This window comes from Silurus meridionalis, chromosome 11 (genome assembly GCF_014805685.1).
Source record: "Silurus meridionalis isolate SWU-2019-XX chromosome 11, ASM1480568v1, whole genome shotgun sequence".
In the NCBI taxonomy this organism is placed as follows: Eukaryota; Metazoa; Chordata; class Actinopteri; order Siluriformes; family Siluridae; genus Silurus; species Silurus meridionalis.
In genome coordinates, this window is record NC_060894.1 from 6,753,647 (window position 1) to 6,779,638 (window position 25,992).

At 38.2% G+C, this 25,992-nt stretch overlaps 2 protein-coding genes across 3 annotated transcripts; both read right to left on the minus strand.

Annotated features, from left to right (window-relative positions):
- Nucleotides 1-261: 261 nt before the first annotated feature.
- stt3a (STT3 oligosaccharyltransferase complex catalytic subunit A) lies at nucleotides 262-16,863 on the minus strand. The gene is made up of 18 exons (XM_046861973.1): nucleotides 16,725-16,863; nucleotides 15,665-15,773; nucleotides 15,504-15,564; nucleotides 15,282-15,403; nucleotides 14,887-15,032; nucleotides 14,699-14,789; nucleotides 14,419-14,525; nucleotides 14,173-14,337; nucleotides 5,530-5,710; nucleotides 4,609-4,764; nucleotides 4,430-4,521; nucleotides 4,018-4,173; nucleotides 2,909-3,097; nucleotides 2,153-2,269; nucleotides 1,942-2,044; nucleotides 886-1,074; nucleotides 679-794; nucleotides 262-592 (listed from the first exon to the last, which is right to left on the minus strand). Exons 2-18 carry the CDS (start codon nucleotides 15,750-15,752, stop codon nucleotides 554-556), a joined length of 2,118 nt encoding a protein of 705 aa, XP_046717929.1. The 5' UTR covers nucleotides 15,753-15,773; nucleotides 16,725-16,863; the 3' UTR covers nucleotides 262-553.
- Nucleotides 16,864-18,480: 1,617 nt separating this feature from the next.
- On the minus strand, nucleotides 18,481-25,885 carry ei24 (EI24 autophagy associated transmembrane protein). Of its 2 annotated transcripts, none has more exons than XM_046862076.1 (11): nucleotides 25,748-25,885; nucleotides 24,154-24,281; nucleotides 23,167-23,312; nucleotides 23,013-23,073; nucleotides 22,463-22,529; nucleotides 22,237-22,361; nucleotides 22,040-22,159; nucleotides 21,548-21,659; nucleotides 21,362-21,473; nucleotides 21,056-21,130; nucleotides 18,481-19,592 (listed from the first exon to the last, which is right to left on the minus strand). In XM_046862076.1, exons 2-11 carry the CDS (start codon nucleotides 24,199-24,201, stop codon nucleotides 19,430-19,432), a joined length of 1,029 nt encoding a protein of 342 aa, XP_046718032.1. In that variant the 5' UTR covers nucleotides 24,202-24,281; nucleotides 25,748-25,885; the 3' UTR covers nucleotides 18,481-19,429. The 2 variants fall into 2 exon arrangements, with proteins under 2 accessions (XP_046718032.1, XP_046718031.1); XM_046862075.1 differs by lacking the exon at nucleotides 25,748-25,885 and adding an exon at nucleotides 25,370-25,522.
- Nucleotides 25,886-25,992: the final 107 nt, after the last annotated feature.

A 25,992-nucleotide genomic window follows, 5' to 3' on the forward strand; every position in this document is an offset into this window, starting at 1 on the left:
ATCAATAAAATCTAATAAATTAACTGTAGTACTGGGATCAGTAAAACTATAAAAAAAATATATATATATATATATATATATATATATATATATACGTACAAATATTTTAATTTATATTATACATCAATAACAAATTAACAGTCACAGCATTGCAGGTTTTCTCAGCATTGCACAAGGTTATGACGGAACCAGTTTTATTTTTTTATTTTTTATACACCTTCAACCAAAAAACTAAACAAAACAAAAAACCACCACACCACATTCCATTCACTCCATTTATTACCCCTTTGGTAGACAAATCATTTGCTTGGTCACTGATTGCAGAAATACATACTGACAGTTTCCTGGATGTTTTGAAGTCTCACTTCATTCCAAAAAAAAAAAAGTAACACCACATTGTAAATCATAAAAAATGCAATAGAATCTTTCTTGCAATCACAACAGAAGTATAAAAAAATATCCACACTGCTTTTCAGATCACAGGGGAAGGTGTTCAGTGCTCTGTGTTTATGTGTGTGTGAGAGAGACAGAGATTGTTGTGAGTGTTTGGGCATTACGTTCTCGAGAGGCCTCGGTTGTCAAGGTCTTTCACCTGTTGGACAGGAGAGAAGGACATGTTAATCAGCAGATCTTAATTTAACTTTACAGAGAAGAACTAAGTGATGTTTGGAGGTTTACCTTGTATATCCTGACTAGCCAGTGCTCTGTGGTGTATGCCTCCTCGAGCACATCCAGCTCAAAGTCCTTGTTGCCAATCTCGGCATTACGGACACGATCGTAACCAGGAGGACGTTCTGCAAAAGGCATGGTGTTAGTTGTCTAAACAAAAGTGCAGGTTAAATTAAAACCCAGAACCACTGGAACAGCCTGAACAGAGACACTTACTGGCCTCGGTGTAGACCTGGCCGAAGCGGTAGTAGCACATCTTGTACATTAAGCAGTTGAGTAGAACTGGAGAACCTTCACGGTCCACGCGGAACTCGCCAGTGGGAGTGTAGTAATCGTGCTCCCTGATGTGCCGCCCCGTGTCTGTGCTGCCTCCGATACGCACCATCCACAAAAACTTATTTATGTCTACAAGACAAGAAAAAGACTAAATTGGAATATTAAACTAGAAAAAAAAACTTGAACAGACTCTTGTTTTGCTTGAAAAAGAATAGAATAAATAAAATTAAATACAATAGGATAAAAAAAAACCCACAAAAAACAATCAATAAAAAAATGATATATATGTTCTCTCTTCTTCTTTTGGTTTCTCCCATTAGGGGTCACCACAGCGGATCATCGTCTCCATACTACTGTATTCTGTCCTCTACATCTGCCTACCCTTCTATCACAAATCACTCCTGTCACTCTTCTCCACCCACTCCCCCCTGCCTGCACTCTTTTTTTCACTTCTCTAACACACTTTCCATTACTTTGTACTATTAACCCAGGTACCTAAACTCATCAACCTTCTCCACCTCTTCTCCCTGCAACCGCACCACTCCACTGCCCTCTCTCTCATTCACACACATGTACTATGTCTTACTCCTACTGACTTTCATTCCCCTTCTCTCCAGCACGTACCTCCACCTCTCCAGGCTCTTCTCAACCTGTTTCCTACTCTCACCCCAAATCACAATATCATCCGCAAACATCATAGTCCACGGAGACGCTTGCCTGAGCTCGTCTGTCAGCCTGTCCATCACCACTGCAAACAGGAAAGGGCTTAGGGTCGATCCTTGATGCAGTTCCACCTCCACCTTGAACCAGTCTGTCGTCCCTACTGCACACTTCACTACTGTCACACTGTCCTCCACCACCCCACATACTTCTCTGACACACCTGACTTCCTCATACAATACCACAATATATATATATATATATATATATATATATATATATATATATATATATATATATATATATATATATATATATATATATATAAGCTTGTACCATCTGATGAATATCCAGTCAGTCCGCCGAAGATCACCAATACATAGCTGACGTCCAGTTCTCGCATGATCTCATAGGCCTTTTCTTCTGAAGAGGCCATCGCCTACACACACACACACACACACACACACACATCAATATATAGATTAGTTCTATAGCATCAAACCTGGATAAAAACAATAAAACCAGTCTGAAAGAACGCTGGGTTTACCTGGCCGACTCGAGAGATGTGTGTGTTGTTCCATGTGTTGTTGTCGACCAGGATCGTTCGATTTGCCATGGCGGTTATCTGATAGCCGTAATCCCACCAAGACATAACCTTAGCATCCTGGAAGGAGGAAAAACATGCCGTTTATAGAAACAAATACAGAAAGTGAATGAGCAAAAGAAGAAAAAAAAAAACAAAAACAAGCAGTTGATTTGACCCACTATTACTAACCGTTGTTAATATTATAATAATTATAAAAAATATCTGAAAACCTTTACTTCAAATATAAAAGGTGTCTTATTACTAGAAATTCATGAATAAATACTGATACACATTTTGTAGAATGTTGATTAGCTTTACAATTAAAAATGTTTGCAAAGGAAGCTGTGAATCTGTAGTCAGTCCTTCCAGGAGGAACGCTATTTGGAGACCTGATATTCCAAATCATATGTGGTTCTTCATCAAACTGATCCCACAAAGGTGGACACACAATTGTACAGTATTGTACAGATATCTTTGGATGTAGTAGCATAACATTTTCCCCTTCACTTTGACTAGAAGACAAATAAATGAATGAATGAAAAGTTGCTTGTAAAGTAAATGACCAACATTTTACCACACTGGTAAGCTGAAATAAAACCTCAGTTCGAATGACTATGATGATAAGTGAATTCTAATTAAACAGATTTCCTCCTCAACAGAATGAAATGTGTGTAAATCACACATTTCTGGCCTCAGGGGTAAAGCACACAGGCTGACCTCAGGAGTATTGTGTCGGAGCCAGTAGTAAGCCTCTCTAAAATCGTCAAAGATGATACGACTGCCATCACCTCCACGAGCCGAGAGCACAATGGAGGGAGAGGAATAGGCCTCGCTCGTCACCCATGTCGAGTGGAAGGTGTAAGTGATAAGAAAGAAAGCCATGACCAAGATCATGCCGCTGGCAACCTGCAGGCAGACGGAAACAAGAAAAACACAATCGGACAATCAGCAAGGTTTGTTTGAACACGAATAATAGTAACGCAGGCTTTTGTTTACTGTCTGGTGTGAACCGTTTGATTTCTATTTAAGAAAAGGTCACATGTTAACTATTTTGAAGACAGCAAAACATAATTGTTGGTACCTGATGTTAACTTCTTCTGTTAATTCCCTGTTTATATCTCTGGTAGGAAAAATTCCAACTCTCTTAAATTTCTTTAAACTGAACTTACTATTAGTAGACAATGTCATAATTCATACATTTTTATATTAAAGACTAAGATTTTGATACACGATACAAACTTTTCCAGCCATATGTACTTCTTCCCCAAACCGTTACCACAAAGTTGAAGGTACACGCTTGTATAGGATGTCTTTAAATGCAGTAGCATTAAATCTCCTCTTCACTTGAACTAGGAGACCCAAACCTGTTCCAGCATGACAATGCTCCTGTGCACAAAGTGAGCTCCATTAAGATGTACTTTACATGGGTTAGAGTGGAAGATCTTGAGTGGCCTGCAAAAGAGCTCTGACCTCAACCCTACTGAACACCTCTGGGGTGAATTGCAACGCTGACTGCACCCCAGACCTCCTCAACCTACATTAGTACCTGACTTAACTAACACCGTTGTGGCAAAGGAGCACAAATCTCCAGAAACACACTCCAAAACCTAGTGGAACATCTTCCCTGAAGAGTGGAGTTTATTATAACAGCAAATGGGGACTAAATGTGGAATTAGATGTTTAAAAAGTACATAAAAATTTTATATTTGTTGAACAGCTTACAAATCAGAAGAGTTAAAAATCTTTTCCTGTCATTTAATGTTCCAGCAAAATTCCACATATCACACCTACTTTCAATCATAGACTAGAAATTGATTTGTTTTTACCTCGTTCTTGATGGGATAGGTGGAGTCCTGCTGCTTCTTGCCTTTCTTATCTGGCCGGCTGACATCCAGGTTCTTCATGTATGTGGTGAGAACCTGGGAAACGCCGATTCCTGACAGGATACACATGACTGGTGCCAAAACCAACATCAGACGTACCTACAGGAAAAGTGTTTGCAGAAATATTGAAAAAAGCTATACATTTTTTCCCTTACAATGTTCACAACTGATTTGATCATAACTAAACTAAATTTGCATAACTGTCTTTACAGAACCTACTGCATAGCAATTAAATCTAATCAAATATTAATGAGTTGACAATGATAATATAAAACAAATCTGTGTGTAGGCTAATTTTGATCAATTAAGAAGAAATATTCATTTACATCACAAATGGCTTCACTACAAAGCTTACCATCACAGCTGAGAAGTACATGCTGGTCACACCATACATGATGATGAAGATCCTGGCATCCGACAGGTTGTTGAAGCAGTAATAAAGACCCACTGAGAAAAAAAAAACCAAAAAAATTATATCTCTGAAAAAGTTTCGAAAAAATAAACAAAACTAAACTAAACAAAAGATTTATTTACCTGGGAACATAAAAACCAAAAGCTGAAGGTCAAAATAGTAAGAGGACCACGTGGTCGGCTGGTGCTCAGACACAGAGGCGATGATTGGGATGTTGTTCTTGGCATAAGATGGGTCCAGGAGAGAGTAGAAACGGCCGGTCCAGGGGGAAATCTTCCCTGAGGACACAAACGTGAGTGGGTGAAAAACATGCACTTACCACATTACAATATTTTAATAACTTTCTCCAGCAGAAATCAATTCAGAAAGACTGGCAGATTATGGACATACAAGCCAAGAAGAAACTATGAGAATCCACTGTGAGAAATTTGTAGCCCTTCAGACATCACCCTAATGTAGTGTATAAAATAAAAGGTCTAGAAAAGTGTAAGAAATTGTTTAACATTAGCAGATGTGATAATCTTTTATTAACTGAACAGAACCTTGAGTCTTACTGTCCTGTCTATATTTCTCTGAAAACAGTAAAATGTGAAAAAATGCTGCCTTAGATACTGAAATGAAGTGCAAATCATGAAACGTCCAGCATATTGGAGGTTACAGGACAGAAGATACACAGCTGTCGATCAACTCCTACATATTGGATTTAAATTAACTAAACTTGTTTTCTAACCCCATAACCGTGACTTCTCCAGGTTTTAAAAAAAAACCTCTATCAGTAATGTCATATATCTTTATTATATTGCAGAAAGCTGTTACAATAAACAAGTAATAAACAAAATTAAAGGAAACTTGATAGGCATGTCTGGTGTTTATCTATCACCCGTATATAACCTGTGCTACAATCTTAAATCAACACTTTTTCATTAAGATGAGCACACACAGACTGAGCAGGAGTGAGTGTGTGTGTGTGTGTGTGTGTGTGTGTGTGTGTGTGTGTGTGTGTGTGTGTGTGTGTGTACACACTGGGCGTGTCATGTCCTTACCAGTTAGCATGAAAACGGCTCCGACAGAGAGCAGCACAAAGCCGACCAGGGAAATGACGCTCTTGAAGAGGATCTCGAACTGCTGGGCGTTGAGTTTGCTGCGCAGGTAGTCAACGAAGGCGTGAATCTGACACAGGCCGAACACGCCGAAGGCAGCCATGTGCTCGGAGGATTGCACAGGCTTTGAAAAAAATTAAAAGAAAAAAAAATGCTGATTAAAATATTTACCTTGGATTCATGCATGATTTCAGAGACAGCGTGACAAACTGTGGCAAATCCAAACAAATAACTTGAATTATTCCTCCATTTTTTTTAGTTTGATTGATGAACAAAAAGCAGCAGGAACATTTCGACCAGGGGTGGGCAATTATTTTTTTTTAAAAGGGCCACATGAGAAATTGGAATGGTTTTAGAGGGCCAGAATATATTATATATATATATATATATATATATATATATATATATATATATATATATATATATATATATATATATATATATATATATATACAGGAGTGCAGAATTATTAGGCAAATGAGTATTTTGACCACATCATCCTCGTTATGCATGTTGTCTTACTCCAAGCTGTATAGGCTGGAAAGCCTACTACCAATTAAGCATATTAGGTGATGTGCATCTCTGTAATGAGAAGGGTGTGGTCTAATGACATCAACACCCTATATCAGGTGTGCATAATTATTAGGCAACTTCCTTTCCTTTGGCAAAATGGGTCAAAAGAAGGACTTGACAGGCTCAGAAAAGTCAAAAATAGTGAGATATATTGCAGAGGATGCAGCAGTCTTAAAATAGCCAAGCTTCTGAGCGTGATCATCGAACAATCAAGCGTTTCATTCAAAATAGTCGACAGGGTCGCAAGAAGCGTGTGGAAAAACCAAGGCGCAAAATAACTGCCCGTGAACTGAGAAAAGTCAAGCGTGCAGCTGCCAAGATGCCACTTGCCACCAGTTTGGCCATATTTCAGAGCTGCAACATCACTGGGTGCCCAAAAGCACAAGGTGTGCAATACTCAGAGACATGGCCAAGGTAAGAAAGGCAGAAAGTCGACCACCACTGAACAAGACACACAAGCTGAAGCGTCAAGACTGGGCCAAGAAATATCTCAAGACTGATTTTTCTAAGGTTTTATGGACTGATGAAATGAGAGTGAGTCTTGATGGGCCAGATGGATGGGCCCGTGGCTGGATTGGTAAAGGGCAGAGAGCTCCAGTCCGACTCAGGCGCCAGCAAGGTGGAGGTGGAGTACTGGTTTGGGCTGGTATCATCAAAGATGAGCTTGTGGGGCCTTTTCGGGTTGAGGATGGAGTCAAGCTGAACTCCCAGTCCTACTGCCAGTTTCTGGAAGACACCTTCTTCAAGCAGTGGTACAGGAAGAAGTCTGCATCCTTCAAGAAAAACATGATTTTCATGCAGGACAATGCTCCATCACACCGTCCAAGTACTCCACAGCGTGGCTGGCAAGAAAGGGTATAAAAGAAGAAAATCTAATGATATGGCCTCCTTGTTCACCTGATCTGAACCCCATTGAGAACCTGTGGTCCATCATCAAATGTGCGATTTACAAGGAGGAAAACAGTACACCTCTCTGAACAGTGTCTGGGAGGCTGTGGTTGCTGCTGCACGCAATGTTGATGGTGAACAGATCAAAACACTGACAGAATCCATGGATGGCAGGCTTTTGAGTGTCCTTGCAAAGAAAGGTGGCTATATTGGTCACTGATTTGTTTTGTTTGGTTTTGAATGTCAGAAATGTATATTTGTGAATGTTGAGATGTTATATTGGTTTCACTGGTAAAATAAATAATTGAAATGGGTATGAATTTGTTTTTGTTAAGTTGCCTAATAATTATGCACAGTAATAGTCACCTGCACACACAGATATCCCCTAAAATAGCTAAAACTAAAACTACTTCCAAAAATATTCAGCTTTGATATTAATGAGTTTTTTGTGTTCATTGAGAACATGGTTGTTGTTCAAATTAAATCCTCAAATAAAATTAATCCTCAAAAATACAACTTGCCTAATAATTCTGCACTCCTGTATATATATATATATATATATATATATATATATATATATATATATATATATATATATATATATATATATATATAAATATATATATAAATAATATGTTTAATATATACTTTTGCTTATAATATACTTAAGTGCGTTCTAATATACATAATATTCCACTATAAGAAACAGTAAATGAAACATTACAGTGAGAAAATGTGGAGATCGAATTAAATATATATCTAATAAATAATCACAAAACTGTTTAGAAAATGTGAACTTTGCCATGTGGTCTAATGACATCAACACCCTATATCAGGTGTGCATAATTATTAGGCAAATGAGTATTTTGACCACATCATCCTCGTTATGCATGTTGTCTTACTCCAAGCTGTATAGGCTGGAAAGCCTACTACCAATTAAGCATATTAGGTGATGTGCATCTCTGTAATGAGAAGGGTGTGGTCTAATGACATCAACACCCTATATCAGGTGTGCATAATTATTAGGCAAATGAGTATTTTGACCACATCATCCTCGTTATGCATGTTGTCTTACTCCAAGCTGTATAGGCTGGAAAGCCTACTACCAATTAAGCATATTAGGTGATGTGCATCTCTGTAATGAGAAGGGTGTGGTCTAATGACATCAACACCCTATATCAGGTGTGCATAATTATTAGGCAAATGAGTATTTTGACCACATCATCCTCGTTATGCATGTTGTCTTACTCCAAGCTGTATAGGCTGGAAAGCCTACTACCAATTAAGCATATTAGGTGATGTGCATCTCTGTAATGAGAAGGGTGTGGTCTAATGACATCAACACCCTATATCAGGTGTGCATAATTATTAGGCAAATGAGTATTTTGACCACATCATCCTCGTTATGCATGTTGTCTTACTCCAAGCTGTATAGGCTGGAAAGCCTACTACCAATTAAGCATATTAGGTGATGTGCATCTCTGTAATGAGAAGGGTGTGGTCTAATGACATCAACACCCTATATCAGGTGTGCATAATTATTAGGCAAATGAGTATTTTGACCACATCATCCTCGTTATGCATGTTGTCTTACTCCAAGCTGTATAGGCTGGAAAGCCTACTACCAATTAAGCATATTAGGTGATGTGCATCTCTGTAATGAGAAGGGTGTGGTCTAATGACATCAACACCCTATATCAGGTGTGCATAATTATTAGGCAAATGAGTATTTTGACCACATCATCCTCGTTATGCATGTTGTCTTACTCCAAGCTGTATAGGCTGGAAAGCCTACTACCAATTAAGCATATTAGGTGATGTGCATCTCTGTAATGAGAAGGGGTGTGGTCTAATGACATCAACACCCTATATCAGGTGTGCATAATTATTAGGCAACTTCCTTTCCTTTGGCAAAATGGGTCAAAAGAAGGACTTGACAGGCTCAGAAAAGTCAAAAATAGTGAGATATATTGCAGAGGATGCAGCAGTCTTAAAATAGCCAAGCTTCTGAAGCGTGATCATCGAACAATCAAGCGTTTCATTCAAAATAGTCGACAGGGTCGCAAGAAGCGTGTGGAAAAACCAAGGCGCAAAATAACTGCCCGTGAACTGAGAAAAGTCAAGCGTGCAGCTGCCAAGATGCCACTTGCCACCAGTTTGGCCATATTTCAGAGCTGCAACATCACTGAGTGCCCAAAAGCACAAGGTGTGCAATACTCAGAGACATGGCCAAGGTAAGAAAGGCAGAAAGTCGACCACCACTGAACAAGACACACAAGCTGAAACGTCAAGACTGGGCCAAGAAATATCTCAAGACTGATTTTCTAAGGTTTTATGGACTGATGAAATGAGTGAGTCTTGATGGGCCAGATGGATGGGCCCGTGGCTGGATTGGTAAAGGGCAGAGAGCTCCAGTCCGACTCAGACGCCAGCAAGGTGGAGGTGGAGTACTGGTTTGGGCTGGTATCATCAAAGATGAGCTTGTGGGGCCTTTTCGGGTTGAGGATGGAGTCAAGCTGAACTCCCAGTCCTACTGCCAGTTTCTGGAAGACACCTTCTTCAAGCAGTGGTACAGGAAGAAGTCTGCATCCTTCAAGAAAAACATGATTTTCATGCAGGACAATGCTCCATCACACCGTCCAAGTACTCCACAGCGTGGCTGGCAAGAAAGGGTATAAAAGAAGAAAATCTAATGATATGGCCTCCTTGTTCACCTGATCTGAACCCCATTGAGAACCTGTGGTCCATCATCAAATGTGCGATTTACAAGGAGGAAAACAGTACACCTCTCTGAACAGTGTCTGGGAGGCTGTGGTTGCTGCTGCACGCAATGTTGATGGTGAACAGATCAAAACACTGACAGAATCCATGGATGGCAGGCTTTTGAGTGTCCTTGCAAAGAAAGGTGGCTATATTGGTCACTGATTTGTTTTTGTTGTTGCCTAATAATTATGCACAGTAATAGTCACCTGCACACACAGATATCCCCTAAAATAGCTAAAACTAAAACTACTTCCAAAAATATTCAGCTTTGATATTAATGAGTTTTTTGTGTTCATTGAGAACATGGTTGTTGTTCAAATTAAATCCTCAAATAAAATTAATCCTCAAAAATACAACTTGCCTAATAATTCTGCACTCCTGTATATATATATATATATATATATATATATATATATATATATATATATATATATATATACAGGAGTGCAGAATTATTAGGCAAATGAGTATTTTGACCACATCATCCTCGTTATGCATGTTGTCTTACTCCAAGCTGTATAGGCTGGAAAGCCTACTACCAATTAAGCATATTAGGTGATGTGCATCTCTGTAATGAGAAGGGTGTGGTCTAATGACATCAACACCCTATATCAGGTGTGCATAATTATTAGGCAACTTCCTTTCCTTTGGCAAAATGGGTCAAAAGAAGGACTTGACAGGCTCAGAAAAGTCAAAAATAGTGAGATATATTGCAGAGGGATGCAGCAGTCTTAAAATAGCCAAGCTTCTGAGCGTGATCATCGAACAATCAAGCGTTTCATTCAAAATAGTCGACAGGGTCGCAAGAAGCGTGTGGAAAAACCAAGGCGCAAAATAACTGCCCGTGAACTGAGAAAATGTGGAGATCGAATTAAATATATATCTAATAAATAATCACAAAAACTGTTTAGAAAATGTGAACTTTTGCCATGTTTAAAAAACTAGCATCAACGTGAAATAGCAACATCGACTCACACTGATAAAGAACAATGAACCAAATGTGTCACACAGTCAATCAAACGTGTGGTGCTCAGATTATTGCACTATTTAAGGACAATTTAGAAAATTGACTTTTTTTTTAATAGCATTTTAAAAATATGTTCTTTCACACAATAAGCGTAGTGGTTAAGGCTCTGGGTTACTGATTGGAAGGTCACGGGTATCACCAAGCTGCCACTCATGGGTCCTTCAGCAAGGCCCTTTACCCACTTTGTGCTCCAGGGGCACTGTATAATAGCTGACTCTGCGCTCTGACCCCAGCTTCTAGGCAAGCTAGGATATGCGAAGAAAGAATTTCACTGTGCTTTAATGTACATGTGACATATAAAGGCTATTCTATTCTTCTATATTCTTGTTGAAAAGTTTCTTGGAAGCTGTCCATCACATTCGCTGATGCGCACTGATGATGTTAATAAAGAACAATAGTGGCCTTTCAAAATAAAAGTCACCTATAACAAGTGCATAGGTGTCACTGTTACACTGTTTACTAAGAACTCATGCTTGATTTAGACAAAACTACTGCCTTCGACAGCGATTAGTACATGTCAGTTGTGCTACGTTGCCTACGACCGAACAAAGTGCTGGTCAGTTCACATCCACAGCAGAAAATATTAGCACATACAAGTGACTTGTTACTAGTAAAAGTAAATAGATCTATATATACACACCGTAATTTCCGGACTATGAAGCGCACCCATATATAAGCCACACCCACCGAATTGTACAAATATTTTTATTGTTAACATAAATAAGCGCACCTGTCTATAATGTACTTTACATGGGCTTTAACGAAAGACACGTTACACACGGTGTAACAGGTGAAATATGTTGCGCTTCCTTTAGGAGCAAAGCAGTATTTTGGGAATAGCCTGCCACTGCATTTTTCCGCTATTACTGTGTGTTCAAGACGTGGATTATTTCTAAGTTTCTTTGACTAACCTGTAACGCTGTTGCCAAGAAAAATAAAAAAGCACGAGTTTTGGAAACCTGTCTGTGCTTATATGATTTCTGCTGCAACTGGAGTTAGTGAGCTCTCCCTTTACCCAGACTGGCTTGTATCTAAACAGTAGCCTACCAAGAAAGTCATTGTTCACTGTCTTCCTCCTTCCTTTCACAACTATTTTTTTCGGGAGTTTATCTTTTGGCATCATCGTGCGTTTAAAAATCACCCGATGGAAGTACCCGATGGGGTTCAGTTTTTTGGCTTGAAGTTTGTGAAACCGGGAAAAACCCAGGAAAAATTCATAAATTAGCCGCTTTGTTGTTTAAGCTTCGTGGTTCAAAACGTGGGAAAAAAGTAGCGGCTTATAGTACGAAAAATACGGTATATAATATATATATATATATATATATATATATATATATATATATATATATATATATATATATATACAGGAGTGCAGAATTATTAGGCAAATGAGTATTTTGACCACATCATCCTCGTTATGCATGTTGTCTTACTCCAAGCTGTATAGGCTGGAAAGCCTACTACCAATTAAGCATATTAGGTGATGTGCATCTCTGTAATGAGAAGGGGTGTGGTCTAATGACATCAACACCCTATATCAGGTGTGCATAATTATTAGGCAACTTCCTTTCCTTTGGCAAAATGGGTCAAAAGAAGGACTTGACAGGCTCAGAAAAGTCAAAAATAGTGAGATATATTGCAGAGGGATGCAGCAGTCTTAAAATAGCCAAGCTTCTGAGCGTGATCATCGAACAATCAAGCGTTTCATTCAAAATAGTCGACAGGGTCGCAAGAAGCGTGTGGAAAAACCAAGGCGCAAAATAACTGCCCGTGAACTGAGAAAAGTCAAGCGTGCAGCTGCCAAGATGCCACTTGCCACCAGTTTGGCCATATTTCAGAGCTGCAACATCACTGGGTGCCCAAAAGCACAAGGTGTGCAATACTCAGAGACATGGCCAAGGTAAGAAAGGCAGAAAGTCGACCACCACTGAACAAGACACACAAGCTGAAACGTCAAGACTGGGCCAAGAAATATCTCAAGACTGATTTTCTAAGGTTTTATGGACTGATGAAATGAGAGTGAGTCTTGATGGGCCAGATGGATGGGCCCGTGGCTGGATTGGTAAAGGGCAGAGAGCTCCAGTCCGACTCAGGCGCCAGCAAGGTGGAGGTGGAGTACTGGTTTGGGCTGGTATCATCAAAGATGAGCTTGTGGGGCCTTTTCGGGTTGAGGATGGAGTCAAGCTGAACTCCCAGTCCTACTGCCAGTTTCTGGAAGACACCTTCTTCAAGCAGTGGTACAGGAAGAAGTCTGCATCCTTCAAGAAAAACATGATTTTCATGCAGGACAATGCTCCATCACACACGTCCAAGTACTCCACAGCGTGGCTGGCAAGAAAGGGTATAAAAGAAGAAAATCTAATGATATGGCCTCCTTGTTCACCTGATCTGAACCCCATTGAGAACCTGTGGTCCATCATCAAATGTGCGATTTACAAGGAGGAAAACAGTACACCTCTCTGAACAGTGTCTGGGAGGCTGTGGTTGCTGCTGCACGCAATGTTGATGGTGAACAGATCAAAACACTGACAGAATCCATGGATGGCAGGCTTTTGAGTGTCCTTGCAAAGAAAGGTGGCTATATTGGTCACTGATTTGTTTTGTTTGGTTTTGAATGTCAGAAATGTATATTTGTGAATGTTGAGATGTTATATTGGTTTCACTGGTAAAAATAAATAATTGAAATGGGTATGAATTTGTTTTTGTTAAGTTGCCTAATAATTATGCACAGTAATAGTCACCTGCACACACAGATATCCCCTAAAATAGCTAAAACTAAAACTACTTCCAAAAATATTCAGCTTTGATATTAATGAGTTTTTTGTGTTCATTGAGAACATGGTTGTTGTTCAAATTAAATCCTCAAATAAAATTAATCCTCAAAATACAACTTGCCTAATAATTCTGCACTCCTGTGTGTATATATATATATATATATATATATATATATATATATATATATATATATATATATATATTTCTAAATTCAGATACATTACTGTGGAGAGGGTGATTAGTTCTGCCCTCTTCCAGAAAACAGACCTTATGTTTCATGTTATATTGATTTAGACTTTTTCTAAAAAAAAAAAAAAAAAAAAAAATGTGTAAATACTATGCATCAAAGTCAAATATTAATTAGCAAACATACCAGAAAAGAGTGAGTGAGCAAATGAGTAAGTAAAAGGTTTAATTTAAATCTATGCTCTCTAGATCTCTTGCTATGTTTAACGATTTTGGGGTAATCTAATGGCTGTTTATAGGAAAATATATGAAGCAAGTGTGGACACTATGCATGAAAGCATTCATTATAAACCATGATCTGCCACATTATCTACCTGGAATCCCACAAAGGAGATCTGCATGGACAGGATGGTGCCCAGGCAGTACACAGTGCAGTAAGCCACATAGATGCGGTGAGAAAATCGTCCGGTGAACATCAACACCAGAACGTGCAGAGGGATCAGGTTGATGAGGAACACGTAACCTCCCCATGAGGACACCTGCGGACAAATATAAAGACAATCAGTCTGTTCTAGTCATGCATAAGGATAACAAGCACTAATACCTGTGAAAATGCTCACCATGTAGAAGTACGCAAGTGCACAGATGGATGACCAGTAGATTGAACCTGTCTTTACCGCCTTGATCCACATGTAGTAGGTCAGCAACATGCAGAAAATAGCGATCCCTTCACAGAGCAAGGAGGAGAAGTGTGTCACAGAAATGTGTCTCAAATTATAATCAGGAACAATTCTTCACTGTGTAAATATTGACCTACTCTTATTGTCATGGTCACATGGCAAAATTATTAGTTATACCACAAATTAGGAGTAAAACACAATTATTGTATATTTTTGAGACCTTCGTTATCGTAGGAGCCTGCAACAGATCGGGAAATGTATCCCGGCACGACTGCGATCATGGCAGCGGCGAGAAGTCCGGCCCCAGCATCCTGTCAAGAAAAAAATAAATAAATTGAACCTGGTTACTTTTCTATCCGAGCGAACATGCGCAACCTGCACCACATCAGTGAGGACAGACGGACAAACCTTTAGCTCCTTGGTGAAGTGGTAGGTGACGATGGCGGTGAAAGAGGAGAAGAGCGGAGCGAGGAACACACACACGTTTCGGATGTCAATGGTGATGTGGAAGAAGTGCAGCATGTGGTAAAGGGCTGCAGAGGTCACCATCAAACCTGTGCACCAGAAAGTTTTATCTCTCAAGTCCCTACATAGAACCTCAAACTGTGAGGTCACTAAATAAGGTTTATAAACGTTTGTAAAAATCGACATGTTGCAAGTTTAGAGAGCAATAATTAAAACCTACAACTTGCAGCAACTGACATGCCGTGAATTCATTTGTGAGCAAGCTTTTATAATGCACCATGGCTGGTGTAGCACCAGACATAGTATACAAATAGTGTGTTTGATTTCGCCCTGCATACCTGGATAGATGGTGCCTCCAATGATTCTCCCGAGTGGGTACCATGCACGGTCATCAAACCAGTTGTGGAACTTGTAAAAGCCCTCCTCAGCTAGGAAGCGAGTGGTGCGGTAATTGAAATACCTGAGAAATACAGGAGAAAAGAAAAACAAAATTGTGCATGGTAAACATCTTGCATCATACCTTATGAGCTTCACTTCAATGTGTGTGTGTGAATACTTACGGATCGAACTCATGGATGACGCTCTCAAACCTCAACACAGAGAAAAGGCGAGTAGAAAACGCTGCACAGGGTCCGAAAGAGAGAAAATGAGAGAGAAAAGAGTGTTAAATGTTAAGACATGGTAAAACATACAAAAAAAAACCTAATTGAAGAACACTTACACAGCACGGCCGCCATGGACAGGATGAGGAGCTTCAGCAGCGTGTCCTGCTTCTCGTAGGACAGCCGCAGGAAGCCCATCTTGGTCATCTTTCCTCTAACAGAAAACACCTACAATGCAGGAAAGAAAAATCAGAATCAGATTTATTGTCCAAGTGTGTTGACACAAGAGGAATTTGGTTCCAGCTGCTAGTGATTCTCAAAAGTAGAGACATAAATACCACTATACATGTAGCTTGGACTATACAAGACAGACTTATGAAACAATACAGACTAGGTGAGATAATACAGACAGTGTGAAACTCTGTCTGACATCTAACGACATGTGTAACATTCAGTCGTGACTCCTGTGACATTATTGTTCCAACCAGCCAGTCTGACAAGTCCACAATAGTGCAGCTAATCCAGTCAGGTAAACTTGGTTTCATTTATTCTACCTGTATTTATGAAAATCCCGCCCCCTGCTCTAGGATTGGCTTATAGTCTCGAGCTCCTCGTCGCTCATTGGTTGATTTCACTGTTCACTTAAAACGCTTCTAAATGGGACTCAATCTGTGCTCAAGAGACTGAGCAGGCGTTCTCGAATACGGGTAGGGAAATAGTAAATCAAGGTTGGGCTCCTTTTTTTTTTTTTTTTTTTTAGCAAAGAAAAAATGTTAAGATGCGCGTTCATATTAGCACGAACTAACCCAAATAAGCGAATAAACCAATCCATAGAATTCGCTACTTTAACTACGTTGAATGTCTAACAGGATCATAGCTACTTTCTACTGTACTGAAACCCTAAAAAATGTTCATATTTCATGCAACATAAATTTGCAATTCCCGACACTTTCGGACGACAAATATAGAAAAAGAATGCAATATAAACTGTTACACAAATCATTCAAAACAGTTTATTTTCTACTGCTAGCCTGAACTAGCTTGCTAGCAAGCTAACAACACAGTCTGCTTCACAACTATATATATTTGACTTCTTTTTCTCCGTATGCATAGCAGAGTATATACATTCGTCTCAAAATGTGTACAATTATTATTATTTTCTTTATTTTTTATAATTACCAATTTCTTTCATCGGCGCTTCTCCTCCACTCTGCTACCGTTCCACACCTCACTATTTCCCCCTAACACAGTACTCGCGGAGCACTCACAGCCCCGCCCAGCCACGTTAAACCCACGCTTATTGGCTGACCATCCATCACGTCTACATTTCCCAATTTCTGATTGGCTGCACAGCTTTCACTCAAACCATGACGAAGTCCACATTGGCCTTATGGCGATTCAGAACTGACGTGTCCTTATAGACGTGCCACTGTACCGGTGTGTACACACCGCATGTACGGGAAGAGAAACGAGTGCAAAATCTGTCTTCTTTTTTTTTTTTTAAACATAATTCTTTTAACTGCAAACAAAAGAGCTGAAACAGGATCCCAAATTCTTACATGAGACCAAATCAGTTTTTCAAGTCTATCAAAGTTTAAGCCAAAAATGTAAGGACACCTGGTATAAGTTCATTACACCTGTATAAGCTTGGTGTTTCCATCCTATTCCAAAAGCATGGCTGGATATAACAGCGTCCAGCTTCTCAAAAAGCTTTTGGAGCGGGTCTGTGGGAATTAAATAAATGCATTACTGATGTTAAGCACTGATGTCTGAAGAGAAGGCCGGGACCTCAAATGTGTATAAATGAGACCTGAAAGATCCAGCCATCCTTTTGTACGGATTTCTGTCATTAGGTCTAAATATGCAAACAAAAGAGACAATATCAGAATTACAAGCAGGATGGTTAGACATCAGGTCGTGGACATACGGCATATTACTTAAAATGTCATTTTAAATTGTAATGTTCCTGGTACTTTATTTATTGCTATAATTTGTGCAAAGGTCTAAGCACTAAGTCACAGTGCAGCATGTACTTGTAATAATCTATCAATAACATGGTTATGGGCAGTCATGCTGGAACATGAATGATCCTTTTGCAAATTTTTATGGCACAAATTTAAAAGCATTCAACTGTCTAATATGTCTTTATATGCATTTTAATTTATGGCATTTGGGAGAGACCTTTACCCAGTGTTGAGGGTTAAGGGCCTTGTTCCAAGGCCCAGCAGTGGCAACTTGGTGGTGTTGGGATTTGATCGCATGACATACTGATCAGAAGTGCAACATTTTAACAACTGAGCTATCACTTCCCATATTATGCTGACTTCTGATTAAAAGGCCAGGTTCAAATCCTAATATCACTAAGCTGTCATTGCTGGACCCCCTGAGCAAAGCCCTTAACCCTCAATTGCACAGTTGTATATAAAGGAGATAAATGTATCTGCCAAATGCCATAAATGTAAAATAGGAGGAACTTGAGATTTTGTAATAATAAATTATAGCAAATACATTCTATTGCCATTAGGGCCCAGCGGTTGCATTGCAGTGGTGCTAAGATCTCAACTTGTGACTTTCCCAATAAAAGTCCAACACATTAACCAATGAGCCACCACTTTTTACCATTTTATCACATGGATGTTGTTTTAACTGTTATATCACACAAAAATTGTATCTGCCTTAGCAAGCACCACATCAGTGCAACAGATGTACAAATAAGTTTTAGTTTCTTTATTTAATCTCCGCATACAATCCTTACCCTTTTGTTGTTAATCCGACTTTGAAAATCATGATTATTTCATACAAGTTTACACACAAAATCAGTGGTGGATGAAGTACACAACCCATGTACTTGAGTTAAAGTAGAGATACAGTAGGTAAAATATTACTTCAGTAAAATACTCCCTTTAAACTTAACAAAAAGACTATTAAACAGTAATACTTGTACATACAGACCAAATTTATTGAAATAAGGTTTTAATACTTTTTTAACCAAAGAACAAGTCACTCACAAATACCAACCTGCATTTGTAACACTACTGACTTCTTACATTAATGACATACCATTTAAAAAACAAACAAAAAAAACAATAAAATAGAAATAAAAAGAAGTACACCACACAACTCTCTACCCGAGTGGATTCGCTGACAGTGAGACAGGACCTTGGTATGTGCTTCAGTAAAACATTAGTAACCTGTTCAGATTTCCTAAGCGATATCTATATAAATACTAATGTCTACATAAATAATGGAAAGAGGGATCGCAATTGTAGTGGAGGTTAGACTTGGTATTATTGAACTTAACGTCAGTTCCGGATGTGTTACAAGCAGCAGAATAAAGCAACGTTTTATTTATTTATCGTAGACATTTGATTGGAGATTCGCATCCAGCTCTTAGCTTACGTTAAACAGGACCTATTATATAGAAATAAGCAGCTTGTTTAGTTTATCAGAAAAATATCATGATATTGATTATGTGCGGTTATTAAAGGATCAATGCCAGTATGATAAATTACAACAAAACTACAATGCTCCCAATGTGTGGATTAAAGGGACTTGGCTTCATTATTAATGACACAAACTCAACTTTGATTCAATCATTAGCTGTGGTATTAAATAAAAGCAGAAGGCCAGGGAAAATAGCAGTGAGGATGATGACTGGGACGATTTGGTTAAAAAAAAAATTAATTGTGCTCTAGTTTCTATAAAATCACCCAAATGGCACACAAGGGATACAAAAACACAGTCCAACGAAACCCAACTGTCGAGAGCTTTGTCCAATCCCACATGCTCATCATTCACAGTTAAAACAAAGCCTGATCGATCCTCCAAAAATAATAAATGCATTAAAAACACAAATAACACTCCCATCTGTGGAGTGCCTGAGGTCACTGAGAGAGCGGAGCTTTGTAGCGGTTTGGGGACGCATGAGGAGAGGCGAGTTTCTCCATGGAGCTAGAGGATGTCAGAGATGTCTGCAGGTGAACCGTCTTGTGAAAGAGCTTGTTGCTGATCAGGACCACCAGGGAGAAGAGACGAAGCTGGAAATGGCTGCAGATAAAGTAAGCACATTATTTCAGTATTGTTTGCACTATAGTGCTAAGTAAAGGCCTATAACCATCATCAACAGTTTAAAAAAAAAAATAAAATAAAAATCCGTCTAAGCAAACCAGCATGGCCTTATACATGCAAGTCAGCATGAGGTATCCTGTGAGTCAGAGTGAAAACAGCTTGGATTCTGTGTCTACCAGCCTGTGTGTAGAAAATGTGACCTCAATAAATGTCTGTCTAAGACTAAGTGGGGAATAAAGACATGACCGGTGGTACAATGAACAGGAAGATTTATACTTATATATATTATAATTTTTTTTGTTCTTCATTAATCTTTGTGATTAAGTTCATATACTCAAAGCAACCAGAAATAAACAATTAGGTCATTATTGCAAGTAAATGAAAACATCAGTTAAGGTACCTAACACAACACTTATTTTCTCTATTTTTGAACTTGCTATTTGATGTTATTAATTTAGAACTCTATATTTTATAAAATCAGACTTTTTAAACTTAAGGTATTTCATTACCAAGGGGTGGTAATTACCACGGGAGGCATGGCCTATGTTTATGTCATTCAAAGTGAAAGACACATGGCCTACATCAAAATCAGAATCAGGTTTAATGGCCAAGTGTGTTGACACACACAAGGAATTTGGTTCCAGCTGTTTGTGACTCTCAAAAGTACAGACATAAATAAAACCTATACATGACAAAACAGACAAGACAAGACAAAAACAGACTATACAAACAATGTGAGACAGTATAGACAGTGTGGGTAATAAATAGGGATACAGATCAGTAATGTACATAAAGTGTGTGAGTGTATGGTAGTGCAAATGACAGTATTGTGTGTCAGGTATGATAGAGCGTTTACTATAGAATTTTGTACAATATATAGCAGCTATAGTGTGTGCAATATATACAGATAATGTGATGATTGACAGTTCTGTGCAGTACTTAGATAGATATGAAGCAGGGAATATAATTATGGTGGGTTGTTAATAAGGCTGATTGCAGAAAGAAACTGTTCCTGTGTCTGGCAGTTTTAGTGAACAAAGTTCTGTAGCACCTGCCAGAAGGGAGGAGCTGAAAGATGTTGTGTTCAGGGTGTGAAGGGTCATTAATGATTTTTTCTGCCCGGTTTCTGGTTCTTGTATGGTATTGTAGAGTGGGCAGGGGAGCACCAATGATCTGCTGTTTTTAACATACATGCATTTCAGACTGAAAGAGTTATGGCCTATGCTCATGTCAGAGTGAAAAAGGTATGGCGTATGCTCATCTCAGAGTGAAAGAGGCTTATTCTATGCTCATGTCAGAGTGAAAGAAGGAAACTGCCCTGCATTGAATAAGAAGTTGCCTTTTAGCATCAATTGATAGATTGATTCTGCACTTAAAAGTGCATCAGATCATGTCTTGTAACCGAATTATGCATGTAATCATCATGCGTTAGAAAGACTCACAAAAGCTTTGCAGGGGTCTTGGCCTCGTTGGCGCTAATGATGAAAAGCGGGAACAGGATGGAGAAGAGACAGCCACTGAAAAAAATTAAGCAGATACTGAATAAAGCCAAAATAAACCTTTGCGATAAATAGTAATTCTGTTAGTCTGTACTGTGGAACCCAAATTTGACAAAAACACATTAATAATAAACGTTAAATTACTTAATGGTTTAGTAATTAAGCTAGGAAACAACAATTATTAGGCAGCTTTCACTTAACATTCTAACGTTACACTCAATGTCCAGTGTTTGACTAAATAAAATGTACCTGATGATGTAAGAAGACGGCATTGCAGTCAGGAGGGCCATGGGCAGACCGAAGCCAAAGTAATAAGGCCAGTTCCTCTCGATGTTTGACAGCCTCTGGTGCATTTCGATCCCTTCAATACACAAAGCAGACACGTCACTAACAGCTCTTTCACACAGCTCAATGTATCTTTACAGACTGACTCACCGTGGTTGAACCAGCGATATTCAAAGCAGTAGAGTGAGTAGAGCAGAGACATGTGCAGGAGGCTGACCATCTGACCAATCGCATAGATGGGAAAAAGGCTCACAATCATTCCCTAGAAAGGAAGAGGGGAAAAAAAAAACTCACATAAAATGGCAGAATGTAGAAAATTAACAATTTATATTTATATTTTGAAACTTGGCTTTCCCTGCATTGTCATATTTTCTACATTAAAAGGAATAAGACAGCATTTTGTAACATCTGTTACATTTCTGTGTATAATACTGAAATATTTTACATTGGAATTATTAGAATCCAATTTTTAGTCAACACATCTGCCTATCAGTCAAATCCTCAAATGTAGGAACATTCCTGACATTACAATCACATACAGTTTGCATAACTCCTTGCTCGGTTTTGCATGTTTTAAGCTGCCTGGTTTACATGACTGCACCACAAGGACCCAAAAAAATAAATAAATAACACTTTCTGTACCTGAATGAGGAAGAGGGCCTGGAGAAGAAGGTTAAAGAGAATGTCTGCTATAATCTTGCTCACACTTGGGAAAGGCTGAACTTTACGTCCAGATACTTCAAAAGCCAGATCAGCAATGTCCTAAAAGGAGAAAGTAACATTGGGTTTATAGCAATGACTATAAAAGTAAAAGTAAATGTCTATGTTGGCAGCCTCACCTGGAACCAGATAGCATTGACAATCTTGCTGAGCACAAAAAGAGGCAAAACCCAGAGCGCGCTGAACACTGACGTCAGGATGAATTCTAACCAGGACCACACATTTCCATGCAGCGACGGATCACCTGGACAACAACAACATGCAAATTAAATCTTTTTGTTTGCTAGATAATGGATTCCAATGTCAAACGCATTAATAAGGAGAGAGAGAAAAAAAAAAACATACCGATAATTTTTGCCGTGAGAGTCTGGAGCAGTGGTATAAACACCCGGTAGAAAAGAAACAGACTTAACTGTTAAGAGGAAAAAAAAAATTAGTCAGGTTTGTGGACACCTGACCCCAGGATTCATGTGCTTTTTAAACACATTTAGTCCCCATTTGCTGTTATAATAACCGCCACTATTCTGATGTAATGTTCCTTGTGTTACTTCTTCTGATGGAGTGTGCTTGTCAAGATTTGTGCTCATTCAGCCTTAAAGGCATTTGTAAAGTCAGGTACTGATATAGTGAGAGAAGGTCACTCAAGATCCAAACCATGTATACCATATGTTCATAATGCACAAAGGCATTGTCATACAGAAAGAGTTTTGGTCTCTTATCTCATGTGAAAGGAACATTTAATGCAACTTCCTCCAAAGATCCCATACTTTTGTCCATATAATGTAAGATTTTAGAAATTAAAGCTTTTTTATTATCTTATTGTACATTGTCAAGGATTTATTTTTAAATGCAAACTGTAAACTATTAAACATCCGGCCAGTGAAAGAATACATACCCAAAACACGCCTCCGTTCCAGGCACAACACTGAAAAATCCTACTTGCTAATTTGGGCTCACTAAAAAAACAACAACAAGGAAATCATTTATATATAAATACAAGTACAAATATAAAAAAGTTTGTATGTTGTAGAGACACACATCACACATACTTCTCAGGCTTATGGTCCTGACTTTGTGCCCGTCTCAGTGCCAGTGGGCCACTTGCTCGGCGCCTCCGCTGTTCCTCCCGTTTCTGCTGGATGCGAGCATCAAGCTTTGTGATCGTCGTGATCCCCAGAACAGAATCCTTCATCCCCTAAAAGGTAAAACACCAAATTGTGGAACAAATAAAACAAATAAAACCACGAACAAATTGTTGGTGCTGAATTATCTTTTCTATAGAACATTTCATTTATAGGTTCTCCTCAAAATTGAATAATAATTAAAAACTTTTTATATTGAATCCATATAGAGATGTTTATTCAACATTAAGTACGAAGTCTCCAGAATGAGCATCTTCAGGACAGAACAATTTTACGCTTTTACCACAATAGATTTTCCGCACAGTTTTGAGCTCTGTGAGAATTATAAATTCCCACCGTCATTGGGTTTGTTGTTAAGATTCATGTCTCAAATTAAAACCTCCGACTCCGCATTAAAAAAATTTAGTAATCTAAAAACCCCAGTAGGCTGCTGCACATAACAAACCTTATAGTAGGTTTGAAAGTTAAATGAGGTTTTCAAAATGTAAAGGCTAGTATTAGTACTCAAAGACAGTATAGGTATCAATATGAAAGAAGCATTAGATTAGAAAAACAACACCAGTTTTTAAGTGGAGGTCAATGGATAAAAAAATATTTTAATGGCTGACCTACAGTAAAGCAATGTGTCAGAATAATGGAAAAAAGACTAATATAACACATACACTCTTAATTTAAGCACATAGTCAAAATGCAAATCCTAATAACATTTAAAATGAGCACACAAAGTCTGTTGTCAATATTCCTTCTATTTTTGATTGTACGATAATTGAAAAGAAAAAAATATGATTATAAACCACAATCTGGGAACCTCTTTGTAAAAATAATACTGAAGTGAATAAAACGTAAGGCTACGTTTGTGTTTGTTTCATGTATGCTGGAGACCAAGCTGCTCACCGTCACAACATTTCGGAGGAAGGCCCTTACGCTGTCCGTCATCTCCATACCAGCTGGAGAATCATCAACTGCAGAAGGATGGTGAGCCAGAAAATAAACTCATTGTAGGAACAGGAAATCCTGGTAAACTGTAAAGACAAAAGGCTTACAGTTATTTGTGTCTGGAGGAAGAGAGCACAATCCTTAAGGATCAATAAACTCTTATGTGTCCATCTCAAAATAGAAAGGCAGTACATGCTATTATTAAACAATATACAAATATTAAAATTATATAATATCAAAATCATAAAATTATTTTATATAAAATATAATAACAAAATTATGGTTGATAATTTGTCCTTCCATTTAACACACACACACACACACACACACACACACACACACACACACACACACACACAATCTTAGCTAATAATAACCAAAAATGTGCTTACATTTTTATAAAATAAATATAAAATAGTATATATAATAATATAATATCTATATATTCATATTATAAATTATGGCTCACTATTTTTTTTTTTTTTACATTGTTTCACTTAGAAATTATTTATTAATTTTATTCAATATTTTTATCACTAAAATTTTTTTCATATTTATTTTGGTTTAAAATGAAATGCAAGCATTTTTCCAAACATTTAGTCCTTAACCCTCAAATTGCTTTTTTCCTTCATTTTTTTGTGTGTGAATAAAAAACGCGATTAAGTGTATTTTAATATAAAAGTGTGTACTAAGTAGTGTTTTTCCTTGTCACTTACAAGCCTAGACATGTTTGTATATGTAGGTACATGTAGTGTATTGCTGCAAAAAGGTACAACCATTCAAAGTTGTACATAAAAAGGTCCACTATATCCAAAAGAAATATATTTTATTCAGCAAAAAAAAATACCAATGACAAGGGACAATACCGATATGTACCCTTTTTGTCCCACCTCAATGTGTACAGTGCAAATGTTTGTATACCCTTTAGACAAGCTCAAGAGGGGCGAAATGCATTTCTGTCAACCTTTAAGATTATATTTAATCTAGGATGCGATTAAACCATCATCTTGATCGAATGTTAACATTTGTAAATGAAAAACAGAGGAATGTTTTCCCTTTCCTCCGTCTGAAAGCAAAAAGGGGGTGAAAACTTTTGCACTGTACATGATCAAAACCACGGTCAAGGTCCAAAAGCAGAGACACTGCTCATCAAATCATCATGGAAATGACTTACCTAAGTACCTAAAATGATATTAAAGTAGCAAAAACACAGACATAACATATCAGTGTTGTCTGTTTGCTTGTTCGATTGTAAACAGCCAGCTGTTTTGAACCTCCAGCTGATGTAGTTTGTTGTTCTTTTTATTTGCTATGTCTTATATACATTTTTACGCACATCATTCACGTGAACAGTCACGCTTTTTAGTAAAAAATATATTTTTTCAAATGTTATATTATATTTCTTATCAAAACACAGCAACCAACACCATCACCGCTGTGTGACTGACAGAGAGCTAAGCTAAGCTATGCTACATTAGCAGTAAACAGGCTCACACATACCCAGTTAGCACGATACAGATACAAACACTGAAAAAAAGCTGTAACTTCCTACCTCATATACACAAAATGTGTAAGTCGTACTCTTGTTTTTTATTATTTCAAAACCCTACAGTCATACTCACACACTCTCATGTACGCAGAGAGGGAGAGAGCTAGCTATAGGACTGGATATATATATATATATATATATATATATATATATATATATATATATATATATATAAAAAAAAACACTAGCCAGTGCGTGCGTGCGTGCGTGCGCGTGCATCGCGCCGTGCGCGTGCATCGCGCGCCGTG

What these genes read in the sequence shown, in the direction of transcription:
- ei24 (XM_046862076.1), bottom strand. Translation starts at nt 24,201, where the DNA reads ATGGAGATGACGGACAGCGTAAGGGCCTTCCTCCGAAATGTTGTGACG. An exon ending in TCCTCCGAAATGTTGTGACG is followed by an intron (nt 23,313 to 24,153) that starts GTGAGCAGCTTG and finishes TTTACCTTTTAG; the next exon opens with GGGATGAAGGATTCTGTTCT. An exon ending in TCAATGCTATCTGGTTCCAG is followed by an intron (nt 22,160 to 22,236) that starts GTGAGGCTGCCA and finishes TTCTCCTTTTAG; the next exon opens with GACATTGCTGATCTGGCTTT.
- stt3a (XM_046861973.1), bottom strand. Translation starts at nt 15,752, where the DNA reads ATGACCAAGATGGGCTTCCTGCGGCTGTCCTACGAGAAGCAGGACACG. An exon ending in CACTTGCGTACTTCTACATG is followed by an intron (nt 14,338 to 14,418) that starts GTGAGCATTTTC and finishes ATTTGTCCGCAG; the next exon opens with GTGTCCTCATGGGGAGGTTA. An exon ending in TCCGACACAATACTCCTGAG is followed by an intron (nt 2,270 to 2,908) that starts GTCAGCCTGTGT and finishes TCCTCCTTCCAG; the next exon opens with GATGCTAAGGTTATGTCTTG.